We start from the raw sequence: 14,690 nt of genomic DNA on the forward strand, positions 1-14,690 counted from the left end.
GAAAAAATAAGAGAATAATGGAGACTCGAAATCAATGATAATGAAAATAGAATGAAAATTGAAATATGGTTTGAGAAAGACAGAAAACTATCTACAAAAATTCATTTTGACGGTTAACATTTAGAAATTTTTGAATTTGAATAGAAACAATTGAATTGAAAAGTTGAGAGAGCGCACGCAAGTGTGGGCTTCACTACGAAGGAGAAAAGCGCATCTAATCCTGAAGGATACTACGAAAAAGCATAGTTATAAATATCAGACCGGACTTGCTGGTTTGACCGAAAAACCGATTACTTGACCGGTCTAGTTGAGTAATTCCGACCGTATAAAGGAAAGAATCAGAGCGAACCGGTTTTAACCATTCGGTTTTGATAAAAATCAGCAAACCAGCGGTTTTGGGTAACCAGCCGGTTTGAAATCCTCTCTTTTTCCCCTTACCAAAACGTCGTCGTTTTGGTCCTTTAAAAAAAAAAGAAAAAAAACCCTAACCCCGATGTCCCAAATGCCTAACCCTCCCCTGCTGCTCGAAGACTCTCTTCCTCACTTCAACACGCCATCGTCTCTCAGTCTCTCTTAATCTCACTCCAGAACGACGATCGCCGGCCGTCTCCGAGTCTCCTCTGCTTCGTCTCGCAGGCTTGGGTGCGTCTCCGACTACGTCGCGTCTGTAGCTACCCTGTGCCATCGCGTCTTTGACTCGCAGTCGCAAGCAACCTGCCTCGTCGCGTCTCCTTGCTCCGCGTCTCTCGTCGTCGTCCCGTCCTCTCCGTCGCTGCTACCTCCCCTCACCAGAGTCTGCTTTGCCGTGCTCATCCATGTTAGTCTCCTCATTTCTCTGCGTTCGTGAGGTGAAATCCCTTCGCCCTTCTCTCTGTTTTTCTTTAGTTATTCAGTTGGATTTTAATGTGATTAAGTGAGTGAGTAACTGATTAATGATGTTGAATTGTTGATTATGAATCTGTTTATATTATATTGTTAATTATAACTAGTTGAATTTGTTGATTCTTGGCCGTGTAACATAGATGGCAGATTGCTGATTTTTTTCTGATTTGTAGTGTTTATGGTTGTTTTTGTTGATGTGTTATCTTAAGATACGATTGTCTGCTACAAAGTGGCTTTTATTTTGGACTTGTGATTTTCTTGGTGTTGAAGTTTTGGTTTTGTGATTAAATTGAATTGTCTCGTAGTAATATTTGGAAGTTTCTGAGGCCATCTAACGTATCAGTTTGTATAGTGGGCGCCTATTGGCAACATGGATACTGAAAATTGAATGGGTAGTGTTCTAAGTGTGGTCTGTGGCGGCTCTGACCAATAAATTCAATTTATTTTTTTAATTTATTTAAATTCAAATTTTTAATAGATTTCAGAAATATGGAGGAAACCAAATAGTGACAACTATTACAAATGTATTTCCAGACCCAAGAATCAACCCAGTATGTATATTATATATTTGTCTTTATATGTTTATCTATACTTATTGCATTTGATTCACTTGTAAATGCACATTTTAATAATTTCAGAATCACAAAAGACTAATGGTTATCTTGTTGTTCATGCCAATGGTGGATTGAATCAAATGAGAACTGGGGTAAAGATTTAAGAAGACTCTTAATTTTGCCTTAGTTATATGATTATTTGTAAATGTAATATCACCTCTAACCACACCACAGAAAAGATTAATATAATTTATCCTGTAATTTAATTCAAAAGTGAGTCCTTTTTTCTTTTTCCAAAATGAATATTGATATTTATGTTAATATGCTAATCCTATGAAGCTTGATTTAAATGCAGATATGTGATATGGTTGCAGTGGCAAAAGTAATGAATGCTACTTGTTCTTTCTTTCCTTGATCATAGTGTTATTTTGATTGTATCAAATTAAGATACTATTGTAGTAGTACTAACTAATTTCATGTTTATTTTTGTATTAGTTATCTTTAGAATTTGAGACTTGATTGTTCTTAAATATTGGTGAAGATATGTATTTTAAATTTTTTAAGTTTTGGACTTTTTTTATTTATGTGAGACCGGTTTTACCGGTTCAACCAGTAATTTATCGGTTGAACCAATAAACCAGTAAACCAGTAACCTGACCGGTTTGATTACCGGTTCAGTTCTTACAACTATGCGAAAAAGAAAACGGACTTTGTAGTTTGTACATATTAACGTATGTTTCTATTTTGTAGAGTTCCTCAAATATTTTAGCTGCCGTTTCTTCGTCACTAGATTCTCACTCTTATGCATGCCAACCATTACGACTCTTCCGTCTTCCTCTTCTTAACTCTCCCCTTCCAACAAGAACAACAACAACAATCTCTACGCCGTCGTTTCTAATCTGCTGCGCTGTGCACCAATGTCGATTGCCACTCAGCACGTTCTTCAGGTGAGGGACAAAATTGAACTTTCCGACATTGAGCACAGGATCTTCGATAGGCTTCTCGCCACTCTCCGCCACTTCAACCTCCAAACTCAGCTCCGCGTTATCGCTCTTGACAATATGATGGGCACCGAGTTTGCCCATAAGGTGACAAAGTACATGTTGTCCATCGGTGAAGGTAAATATTTTCACAAAGATGGCGTCATTAAGCCGTATGTTCCTCCCAAACTCTCTTCTTTATTATTTATTTATTTATTTATTTTACAATTTTATTCTATGTTTCTCATGTGTTACTCTGTTTAGTCATGAAAATTGAATTCTTTGGAGCAATGTAGAACATAAATGACATTTTTATTTTTTGGCAGCAAACCTGACCGGTCTAAACATTTGGAGACAGCAATGTTGAATTTGTTTGGTATGCGGATTGATTTTGTTAACTTAAGGAGTGAAGAGTATACTGAGAATAGCCGCATTCCTTCTAAGGTATGTTTTCGCACACACTTAATGGTGTTCTTGCTATATGCATATTTCATCTTCTTTTCTTTTGATTTATTATCCTATAAGATAAGATGTTCTGCTAATTTCCTCCTAGTTGGAATCACGTGAATGTCTTGTTATCGATGAAGATTTCCTCTATGTTTTGCACTCTCCTTGTTTATGAAGCTAATTTTATGGCAGCATGAACATGCTGATTATCTACCATTGCAATGTGTGCGCGTGTGTATAGTCTCCGCATGACCAAGTCAAATTCAACCAAATAAAGTTTTTCTTCATGTCTAACAGCAAAGCTTTGGCACACCTGAAGTGGACGCATATAGGAGGGATTTGACAATTAACAGGTATCTTTGTGTCCATATACCTAGGCTATGGCCTATCATTTTTTTTTTCTGTGAATGTTTGGTTGTCATGACAGCTTATTCTACAATATCCACTCTGACTCAGTTGAAGATTTTACAAAGAGAGGTTAGAATTGATCTATTGCCAAAACAAGTATAAGAATTACTTGACCCTTCCTCCCCTTCTTCCCTCCACACATTTCTTTTTTATATCTCCACATGTAACAATCTCATTGGCACTTTGCAGGGATCTCAGACCTTAAGTCTGGAAGGATAGTGACTCCTTTACCTCCAAAGGCTACCTTTCTTGATGACCCTTTACGAGTTCTTCGAGCCATTAGATTTGGTATACTTTAATTTTGAAGATATTTGCATTTTTGTATACCCTGTGAATGTTTTTATATATATATGAAGATTAAACTAGGTTTCAAGCTCTGTTTAAGTGAGATGTTTTATTATATTTAGGTGTTAGATTTGAGTTCACTCTAGATGAGGATCTGAAAGTAGCTGCTGCATGTGGTGATGTGAAAGATGCTCTAGCTGCTAAAATTAGCAAAGAGCGCATTGGAAAAGAGGTATGCACTAACCCTCCCATTCCCTTCAATATGGATACTTAGGAAGTGGTTTTCAATTATGGAATGCTATTGGATATTTTAAAGGCAATAACTTGTACATAAAATTGAAAATTTAGTCATCTATGTGCTTTTGTGTCTTATTTTGTAGATTGATCTTATGATATCTGGAAATCAACCTGTCAAAGCATTGACTCATATTTGTGATCTGACATTATTTTGGAATGTGTTCAGTCTTCCTCCTAAGTTTGAACCTGCTATTCCAGATGGATGTGAAAGGTAAGTTTGCAGTTTTTTTTTCTTTTTTTTTATAATAGGTTAAAAGGTATAGAATGATTGCAAATCCTTTTATTAGTTTCAACCACATCTTGCTCACAGAAAGAGTTAGCTGAATATTATTGCCACTTTTACCCAAAAAAATAAAAAAGAAGAAAAAATAATAGTATTTAGTGCACCACTAGCAACCTTAGATATTTGTTGTGAACTTCAAATTTGAAAGAAGTATCATTATAATATTTTGAAACGTGTGTTGTTTTTGTATTCACAAACACAATCCTAATCATTTTTTATTTTTTCAAGTTCATTTCTTTTTTTTCCCCGTATCACATTACATGTTATAAAAGCCTTGTGAAATATATGGAGATGTATGCAAAACCAAATCTTATGAAAAGGAATAGAGGTGAAAACCATAAGTTGGATGTGAGATGCATCAATTTTTTACATAAACGCATATGGTTCATCTTGGCTCTAGTATTCAATTAACTTTTGAAGAGCCACTTTTCTCACTTTTATTCCTTCACTACCTAAATGGCTAAACCCTATTTTTCCTTTTGGTTCTCTATTTTGTTTTTTGTTGTTCACTTGCACAAGACAAAATGGTTATTTTTCTTGGCAATGGTGATCAGCTAATTCTTTCACTTTATCCAGGCTTTGCATTTCTTACTTGGATACTGCATGGAACCTTATCCATTTACTCAAAGAGTCAACCTTTAAAGTGAGTAATGTGCTTTTCATTTTTACCATAATCCATCTTCACATATATTGTTGTCACAATAGGAAATTGTTGTCATTCGATTATCATTTTTGGATTGCTTGATTATATTTGGTCATGATAAGTGATTCCTTTGTGTTACTTAGGACAAAGAAAGGAGATTGTCACTTTTTGCTGCATTGTTCCTCCCACTTAAAAATATCACTTACCAAGTTAAGAAAGCGAAGATGGTATGTGTCTCGTCCATTCTATGTGATACTATTTTTGAATTTGTAATGTTCTTTTTGAGCTTTGAACTGATACATCTAGCAAAGTGTCTAAATTAGAAATCTAGTGTCTTGCTTTGTTCTTTTTTCCCCTCCTTTAGTTGGTGTTTTGGAGTATTTCATATTAGACCTGTAGAAACCACAATCTATATTTAGTTAGACTTTATGCGACACACGTAGAGATGACAAGTTGACAACCACACTATTAGACAATCTTGGAAGGGACTGTTTGTCTCATTTCAAGGATTATTTATATTGAGCACAAGTTTTATCCAATACTCAATTGAAAACTCAAGCTGATTTTATCCGTAAAATCTTATTTATGAGGAACATTTTAATATTGTTGTTATATGATGCAGTTTCTTTAGTTAGTTTTCTTGTATTCCAAATGACATGCTGGTTTAAGAGGATAATATTATTTTGAATTATAGGTTCCTGTTGTCAATTATATTATTGTTGACTCACTCAAACGAAACGAGGATGCAAAAATGGTTAGTTCCCATTTACCCTTAGTACATCCCAGAATAACAGAGTTCTAATGTTTTGTAATATAAATCATTTCAGTTTTTCAGAGTCTGGTTGATGTTTCTATTGGTTAATGTGTTTGTAATTGTATTTGTGTTTCAAAATCCAGGTGCTTGATTTACATCAAGCATCACAGAAATTCTTGTCATTGATTCCTTGTCTTGCATCTAATGAGGATTTGCAACCTGATGATGTTGATTGGATAAGAGGATTGATTGATGATGTCTCTATTGCTTCTAGAGTCCGGGTTCTAACAGGTACATTGTTCCTGGTCTGCTACCTTAGTATTGGCAGTATGCTTTTTTATTTCTTAGCTCATGTCTTCAATCTTCAGTCAATTCATTTTGCTAGTTTTGTAAGTTGTGTTGTATGCTAATTTTATTATGCTTTACTATGTTGTGATTTTCATCTAAATTATTGAGTTTTCTAGTGGAACTTAGCTATGGACACTCCCCTCAATTCACTTTATAATCATTGTTTCCTACATAGTATTTGCACTTCACTCAAGCCACAATCTACACTTTGCTTGTTAAGTAAGTTTATTTTAAGCTACTTAGCTCGATTACCTCAATTAAATGGAAGTATTTTTGCAATGTGATGCCCACCCAGCTCTTCTGCATCCGTTTCTCTAGGGTGTGACTGCTAAGTTATTTTACATTATGAATTACATCTTAGATGACCAAGATTTTATATTTGATTTATTTAGGTTTTCTCTTGAGGGAGATTAAAGATTTATGGAGAGTTGCACTATTGGTATCCATATTATTACATCCCATTGGCATTAACGACACTGAGGATGAATCCTCACAATTGCACAAACGAAGAGATCTGTTTAATACAGTGGAGAGTTCTATAATAAAACTAGGTGAGCTATATTAGTCTTTGATACGTGTTTAACTTGTAGCATTGATGCTCGTGTCTCTTGCTTGCATCCTTTGAAGAATGAATGTGTAAGATGTGTATAGCTTTTACTGGAAATTTACTGCAGCATCTACCTGTTCTACTTCATATTCATAATCCTAGTTAGCTGAGCATTTGAAGTTATATCTCTTTTCTCTGTTCCATCTATGCTTGCCTTTGTTTTAGTTATAGTTTTCACCCTTTAGGTGAAGTTATGTAAAGAAAACCAATATAGGAGCATGGATGGCTTGAGTAAGATGAAGTGATTGGGAGCTCACGTTATGTAAGATATTAACATATTTTGGTGGATAACAGGCCTCGACAAAGTTTGGGAGGTGAAGCCATTGATCAGTGGCGAAGATATTAAGAATGTCTTACAGCTTGAAGAAGGACCACTCGTTAAGGAGTGGGTAAGTCATTTTGTTTACTGCAATTTTGTTCGCACAGTCATGTACACTGCACTAAATTTGAGGTTTTAATGTATCATTTTCACTTGCAGAAAGAAAAATCAATGGCATGGGAACTTGCCAATCCTTCTAGAACTACTGAGGAATGCATTGACTGGTTAAGAGAAACCAATTCTAAGCGGGTAAAGTTGGAGTGAGGTCGGAATGCCTTTGATCATTTGTCTGTTTCCATACCATGTCACCATGTCACCATGTCACCGAGATAGAAATACGGAACACCTTTGCCTTGGATGATACGGGGAATCACTTCATGCACACATGGCTTGTGAATGTTGTATGAAGCTCACAATTAGGATAAAAGTATTTATGTATATAAACATGATATATGAATATATCTAAAATTATTTATAAAGATATGTATTTATATTAATTATTAAAATAAATTATTATTTAAAATTTAACTTTGTAAATAGTTCGTATTTTTTAACCAATCCTTATATATAAAATTAGTTATAGAAAAAAATGTAGAAATAATCAAAATAAAATTGCATGACATAATTATATATTGTATGTAAGGACGGATCCATTCATGTTGGGGATTTTTAATTTTAATAAATAAATAAATTATAATAATTATTGAAATAAATAATTTTTGAAATAAATTATAATAATTTTGTACGTGTTTTATTTAGGGTGTAAATGAGATATGCATAGTTTTTCAATTTTCATATATATCATTTACACTATTAACGAGATATATGTATTTATAAATAATTAAATATAATTTTTGAAAATAACAAAATGTATTAATGATTTAAATTGGACCAAAAGAGGGATAACAACAATAACAACAAAGTCTTGTCTCACTAAGTGGGGTTGGCTACATGAATCAAAAGACACCATTGTGCTTTGTCATGTATGACCATCCACCCTTTGTCTATCTTCCATCTCATCTTATATTCCATCTCATCCACCCTCCTGACTGGATGTTCCTGTTTTATCGGTCTTCTTCTCACATGTCCAAACCACCTGAGATGCGATTCAACCATCTTTTTCACAATGGGTGCTACTCCAACTCTCTCCCTTAGATCTTCATTCCTTATTTTATCCAATCGCGTATGACGACTCATCCATCTCAATATCTTCATCTCTGCCACACTCAACTTATATTCGTGCTCTTCTTTAGCTGCCCAACACTCCGTACCATACAGCATAGCCGTTCAAAAGAGGAATAATTTTAAATAATAAAAAAGATAAGCAATCCATTTCAAATAATAAAAAAGATAAATTGTCCATTTAAAATAACAGTTGAAATAAGTAAAAGTATACATAAGAAGTGAAAAGCACACATATAGGATTTATATAAAAATATGAAGGAGTACATAAAAATTTAAAATATAATTTAAATAACTTATTCCAGAAAGAACTCAATGGAGATAGATTGATGGAGATGGATTGATTGGTTGGATGATTTCGATTAATGAATAAGAGTCAATCTCTGTTCGATCGAGAGAAAGGTAACCGTATTAACAGTGGGCAGTTTAACGGTGTACTTATGTTATGTTCAAAGTAAACGTGTTAACGTGCTTATTTTAAATGGAAATAAACTGTTGAAACATTTCATTCTTAAGAGTTTGATCCAATTTAAATCATTAATATTTTTTATTATTTTTAAAATTTATATTTAATTATTTATAAATACATATATCTTATTTTTACTGTAAACGAGATAAGAAATAAGTATTTATTTCAGTAAATATTTTTTAAATTATTTATTTTAGTAATTATTATAGAATAATGTGTCTGTCTCATACTTAAAACAAATTATTTGTGTTATAAAATTTTACGTTATTAGATAATAATATCATGCTAAAAAAGTATTGTATCATAAATTTAATCTATTGAGATTAAAAAAATGAGTAATTACCCAAATTAGCTCCGAGGATTTTAAAAGCGGACATTTTAGTCCCTCAAAAAAATTAATACACTCATTAATCTCCAATGCTTATCTCCGTCGGTCAAATTAGTCCCCAGTCCAATTTTCGGTGTGACTCAACAACGGAGACTGCTGAGTTGGCATGTTTAGTATCCAACGTGGCCAGTAACCTGCACAGGTGTCCGACACATACATATTGGTCCCCATCCTAATAAGCAAAACGGGGTCGTTTTGATTATGTACAAACACAGCATTTCAAGAGGAGAATAAAAGTTACATTTCTTCTCCTCTTTTTCAATCTTTTTCACTGCAAAAGACCTCAAACCCCAAACATTTTTCAGTTTTTACAGAGAGCCCTACCTCATCACCACCCGCCTCATCTCCCACCTCATCTTCAACATTACGATCGTGACAGACGTTGTTAATTTCATTCATCGAGGTTAGCATTTTGTTACCTAGACGTCTCTCTTGGATGCATCAGTACCAATTCGCAAGGAAGAGGCATTGAAGTGGATTTGATCACCATTGAAGAAGCACATTGAAGAAGGTGAGACCATGTTTGAATATGTTTATAGTTGTTAGAGTCGATATATTGTTTTGCGGTGTATGTTGCATTACAGAGCACAATACTATGTCTTCAGAGTCTCTTTAATTTTGTATGCATGTTTCTTGACAGTTACTAAATGTGTTGAATGAACATTTTTTAGTTTGTTTCTTTTAGGAAAATTGCCACAGTAGAACTAGGTTTATATGACTATGTTTGTTGATTATAAGTATTTATTCACACAGGTAGATGGAGGAATTTGGGATTCCTATTTTCCACCATGGTGGACATTTTATAAGGGATAACAATAAAGTTCTTCGATATATTGATGGAAGAGTTGACAAATTCCCTAAGATGGATATTGACCTGATATGCTTCTTTGACCTGCAAACTCTATTTAAAGGTTTGGGTTATTTGATCCTACAGCACCTGACTTAGAGAAGGGGCTGCATCCTATAAAAGGAGACCTAGAAATTAATTAGATGCGTGAGAATAAACTAAAGAACAAGGACTTGAAGGAGTTTTATTTGTATTTTGATCACCTGATAATGATTACTCCTCTTGAGGGACTCGACATAGACTTTGACGTTGATGCAGATGTTGAAGGAGAGTCCAGTGATGATGGGGTGGAAAAGAAAAACTCAAAGATTGTTAATTTGAAAAAGAAGACTTCAATAGTTGATAATAGGGCCAAAAAATCTGCCAATGCAAAGTATGATGGAGCAATTGGTGCTGAAAGCCCAAAAACTTTTGGGCCTATTAGTGCTACAGGGCCAAAATCTACTGGGCCCACTAGTGATGGAGTCTTAAAATTTCGTGGGCCTATTAGTGCTAAGGCCAATTCCAAGAACCCAAAAAATACTGCACAAAGGGGTGCTGGGTCAACTTCATTTAGGACGAATTTTTGTGGAAAATGAGCTGCTATTCTAAGATTAGAGGATGCAAATTCTGGTGAAGATGATGAACAAAGTGTAGAAAATGTGGAAGAAGAAGATCTAATCTTTGAGTATGAATCAGAGTCATTATTGACACCGGAAAGTTCTGAAGATGAAGGAGAGAGGTATGAATTTCCACAATTTAATGATGCTACCGGATTTGGAGAGGTGTATTTTGAATTGGGAATGGAATTTGCCACAATTGAGTCTTTCAAAACTACTCTAAAGGATCATGCTATTTATGAGGGAAGGAAGATTAGGTATATAAAAAATGATCAAAGGAGAGTTAGATATGATTGTGAGCATGGGGTGGAGAGGATAAAAAAGCCAAGAAAGCCAAAGGGGGCCAAGGAGGCATCTACTAATGAGAATGCAGAGGCTGCAAATGAAGAGGCTGTGAATGAAGAGGCTGCAAATGTGACTTTTGGAACTGATTCTGTTAAAACTGTTACTGCTAAGACCGCAGAAGTGGATGCTGGTACTATTGATGTGGTTGCTGTGGGTGGTGGTGCTATCAAACTTAATCCTTGTCCATGGCTAATTTATTGTGCATGGGATAATCAGCTAAAGAGTTACCAAATCAAGACTTATATACCTCAACACACATGTGCCAGAGAATTTGGCAGCAATATGGCTGGTGCACAAAAATTACACTATGTAATTCCGCACAACTAACCAGCAAGTGCACTGGGTCGTCCAAGTAATACCTTACGTGAGTAAGGGTCTAATCCCACGGAGATTGTTGGCTTGAAGCAAGCTATGGCTATCTTATTATTCTTAGTCAGGATACCAATAGGGTTCTTTAGTTTCAATTGTAAAAAGTGAAAGGGCATAAAATAAGTAATTGTTACGCGATAATGGAGAATATGTTGGAGTTTTGGAGATGCTTTGTCTTCTGAATCCCTGCAACATAATGCTTTCTTACTTTCAAACATGCAAGGCTCCTTCCATGGCAAGCTGTATGTAGGGCGTCACCGTTGTCAATGGCTATTTCCCATCCTCTCAGTGAAAATGGTCCAAATGCTCTGTCACAGCACGGCTAATCATCTGTCAGTTCTCGATCATGTCGGAATAGGATCCATTGATCCTTTTGTGTCTGTCACTACGCCCAACACTCACGAGTTTGAAGCTCGTCACAGTCATCCAATCCTTGAATCCTACTTAGAATACCACAGACAAGGTTTAGACTTTTCGAATTCTCAAGGATGCTGCCAATGGATTCTAGCTTATACCACGAAAACTCTGATTAAAGAATCCAAGAGATATTCATTCAATCGAAGGTAGAATGGAGGTGGTTGTCAGGCACACGTTCATGGGTTGAGAATGGTGATGAGTGTCACGGATCATCACCTTCTTCATATTGAAGTTCGAATGAACATCTTAGATAGGAACAAGCGTGTTTGAATAGAAAACAGAAATAATTGCATTAATTCATCGAGACGCTGCAGAGCTCCTCACCCCCAACAATGGAGTTTAGAGACTCATGCCGTCAAAAAGTACAAAGTTCAGATCTAAAATATCATGAGATACAAAATAAATCTCTAAAAGTTGTTTAAATACTAAGCTAGCAACCTAAGTTTACAGAAAATGAGTAAACTAAGATGGATAGTGCAGAAATCCACTTCTGGGGCCCACTTGATGTGTGCTGGGGCTGAGACTTGAGCTTCTCACGTGCCTGAGCTGTTTCTGGAGTTAAACGTCAGGTTGTAACCTGTTTCTGGCGTTCAACTCCAACTTGTAACCTGTTTCTGGCGTTCAACGCCAGAATGCAACATGGAACTGGCGTTAAACGCCAGTTTATGTCATTTATCTTCGCGCAAAGTATGGACTATTATATATTGCTGGAAATCCCTGGATGTCTACTTTCTAACTCAATTGAGAGCACGCCAATTGGACTCCTGTAGCTCCGAAAAATCCATTCCGAATGCAGGGAGGTTAGAATCCAATAGCATCAGCAGTCCTTTTTCAGCCTGAATCATATTTTTTCTCAGTTCCCTCAATTTTAGCCAGAAAATACTTGAAATCACAGAAAAATACACAAACTCAAAGTAAAGTCTAGAAATATGAATTTTTCCTAAAAACTAATAAAAATATACTAAAAACTAACTAAAACATACTAAAAACTATATGAAATTACCCCCAAAAAGCGTATAAAATATCCGCTCATCAATGGTTGACCAGAAGTGGGTAGCCAATAAGTTGGAGAAGAGGCTCTGAACTCAACCTCATATTACTCTAAGTGAGGCCTATGAGCACATCAAAATCGACTACAATGTTATCATTAATGGAAAGATGGTGTATAGGGCCCTCAAAGAAGCAAGAGAGCGTGTGATCGGGAATGAGAGAGCACAATATAGTAAGTTGAGGGATTATTTAAGTGAGATCCTTAGGAGTAACCCAGGAAGCTCCACCATATTAGATGTGACACCGATGCCTCAGTCCCCTCCATTGTTCAATAAGCTATATATTTCTCTAGATGCTTGTAAAAGGGGGTTCAAAGCTGGGTGTAAAAAACTAATCGGACTTGATAGTTGCTTCTTGAAGGGCTACTTTGGGGGACAACTCCTATCGGCTGTAAGTCAGGATGCGAACAATTATTTCTATGTAATTGCGTTTGCTGTTGTTGATAGTGAAACTAAAGAAAGTTGGAAATGGTTCCTCACGTTGTTGCAAGAAGATCTTGGGGATCAATATATCCATGGATGGAATTTTATTTCAGACCAACAAAAGGTAATATGTTATTTAGCTTAATATTACCAATGCCAAATGTGCTTTATTATGCTAGTATTAATACTCAAATTATATGAGCTGTTAGTTAATTTCTAGTTAGTTTTAATATTCTGATAAGTACTTGACATGTCGGTTAAACTGTTGATTTCTTGGTTAGTTGATGGTTAGTTTTAATACTCTTAAATTACTAATTTATTAATTTTTTGATAGTTAATTTCTTAATTTTTGTCCTTCTTGTTTCGTTGCTATGGAGCATCTAATCCACCAAGTGTCAAGCAACCTATCATTAGGCCTCATCATCCTGCACCAATTCATTCTAGCACACCACCTCTTATTCCGCCACCTAGAACCATTCACGGGATCTCAGCAGAAAATGTTATCATGAAACCTATACCAATAAGATCATGTCAACTTAACTGGTGCTGAAGATCAACTTGGAGTTAGAACAACAAAAAAGAATACTTATAGATACACAAAAAATCTTTTCTTTTTTCAAGACAGATAAACTATCAATTATTTCAAAATAAACTTTGATAAACTGAAAAAAGAATAAATTTAGGCAAGATTAGTATGTTACCTATGATATAGATTGGATGAATTAGGATTTAATAGCAAAATGCCAGAGCAACCAGCATAGTAATCATTAGGAGGCCAACAGTAGCAAGCGAGGTAATCAAGATTGTTACTACAAAAGAAGTGATGTAGAATCTTGATTCCAAGACATAACTGCTCCTCAATTCTGTTATCATAAAATAAAAAATTTAGATAATTATCAACATTGTGCCAAAATAACCAAAATGATAATTTAAAGGAGAAAGATAAAGCATTTTCGTATATGTTTATGATTATTAATTTGATAACCTTTTTTTGTATATTTTTATATTGTTTTTACTAATTTGATGTATGGATACAGTGCACTATTGTTATGTTAATCCAAGTTATGGTCTTGTATGTATACGGTAAATACACCATACCTAACTAGGTACAAATTATGCATACTTATTCTTTCGTTAACTTTAATAAAAGAAAAGAGTCCATGTTATTAGATACAATAGTGCCGATCTAACAAAAAATCGTATTTAAAAAAGAAATGTTGAAAATTGAAAGTGTGCGGAGCTACAGTACCGTTTCCTTGTGCCAAAATATTAGTAACGAAGAAGAGGGATGAAGCTAGCATTACATACCAAAACCACCAGAGAGACTCCTTGCAGAATAGTTCTCCTCCATTTGATGGCCATAAGCAGACATAACTTCAAGCTGCAAGATCTACCCTTGAATCTGATTCGAATAAGCCTTATTTCGTGTCGCTAGAAATCAAAGCTGCATCCTGTAATTTTGGAAAAATTGGAACTTCTTCCATAAATAAGTGAGATTGATATTTCTAGTTATGGACAAAAATCAGAAACTTTCGAACAACTAGGGTTTTTAAGAGATAAAGAATTTCACACTTATTTGCAACGCGGTGTTTGGGAGAAGACACTAAAACTTGTGTAGAGACTATTTTGTCTTTTTAGCATACGTGGACACTTAAGTGCCACCAATGCGAGTGAACGTGCCAACTCAGCAGTTTCCGTTGTTGAGTCACGCCGAAAATTGGATTGGGGACTAATTTGACCAACAAAGATAAACATTGGGGATTAATGAGTGTATTAATTTTTTTGAAAACTAAAA

The 14,690-nt window shown here is 35.0% G+C and overlaps 1 protein-coding gene and 1 long non-coding RNA gene across 8 annotated transcripts; one reads left to right on the forward strand and one right to left on the reverse strand.

Moving 5' to 3' along the window:
- Nucleotides 1–496: 496 nt before the first annotated feature.
- LOC107474170 (CCA tRNA nucleotidyltransferase, mitochondrial) lies at nucleotides 497–7,344 on the forward strand. Of its 6 annotated transcripts, XM_052257465.1 has the most exons (17): nucleotides 497–848; nucleotides 1,361–1,433; nucleotides 1,521–1,588; nucleotides 2,187–2,589; nucleotides 2,743–2,860; nucleotides 3,161–3,216; nucleotides 3,291–3,340; nucleotides 3,461–3,559; nucleotides 3,679–3,788; nucleotides 3,937–4,064; nucleotides 4,713–4,779; nucleotides 4,923–5,006; nucleotides 5,474–5,533; nucleotides 5,677–5,824; nucleotides 6,274–6,432; nucleotides 6,783–6,877; nucleotides 6,967–7,344. In XM_052257465.1, exons 4-17 carry the CDS (start codon nucleotides 2,354–2,356, stop codon nucleotides 7,069–7,071), a joined length of 1,515 nt encoding a protein of 504 aa, XP_052113425.1. In that variant the 5' UTR covers nucleotides 497–848; nucleotides 1,361–1,433; nucleotides 1,521–1,588; nucleotides 2,187–2,353; the 3' UTR covers nucleotides 7,072–7,344. The 6 variants fall into 6 exon arrangements, with proteins under 6 accessions (XP_052113425.1, XP_052113426.1, XP_052113424.1 ...); XM_052257466.1 differs by lacking the exon at nucleotides 1,521–1,588; XM_052257464.1 differs by lacking the exons at nucleotides 1,361–1,433; nucleotides 1,521–1,588.
- A 3,062-nt stretch (nucleotides 7,345–10,406) lies between these two features.
- On the reverse strand, nucleotides 10,407–14,454 carry LOC110277046 (uncharacterized). Of its 2 annotated transcripts, XR_008005810.1 has the most exons (4): nucleotides 14,204–14,454; nucleotides 13,597–13,758; nucleotides 12,427–13,407; nucleotides 10,407–12,259 (listed from the first exon to the last, which is right to left on the reverse strand). It is a non-coding gene; the product is annotated as an uncharacterized LOC110277046 (long non-coding RNA). The 2 variants fall into 2 exon arrangements; XR_002369606.2 differs by having other exon boundaries at nucleotides 10,407–13,407.
- Nucleotides 14,455–14,690: the final 236 nt, after the last annotated feature.

The sequence above is a fragment of the Arachis duranensis genome, chromosome 2, assembly GCF_000817695.3.
Source record: "Arachis duranensis cultivar V14167 chromosome 2, aradu.V14167.gnm2.J7QH, whole genome shotgun sequence".
Taxonomy (NCBI): Eukaryota; Viridiplantae; Streptophyta; class Magnoliopsida; order Fabales; family Fabaceae; genus Arachis; species Arachis duranensis.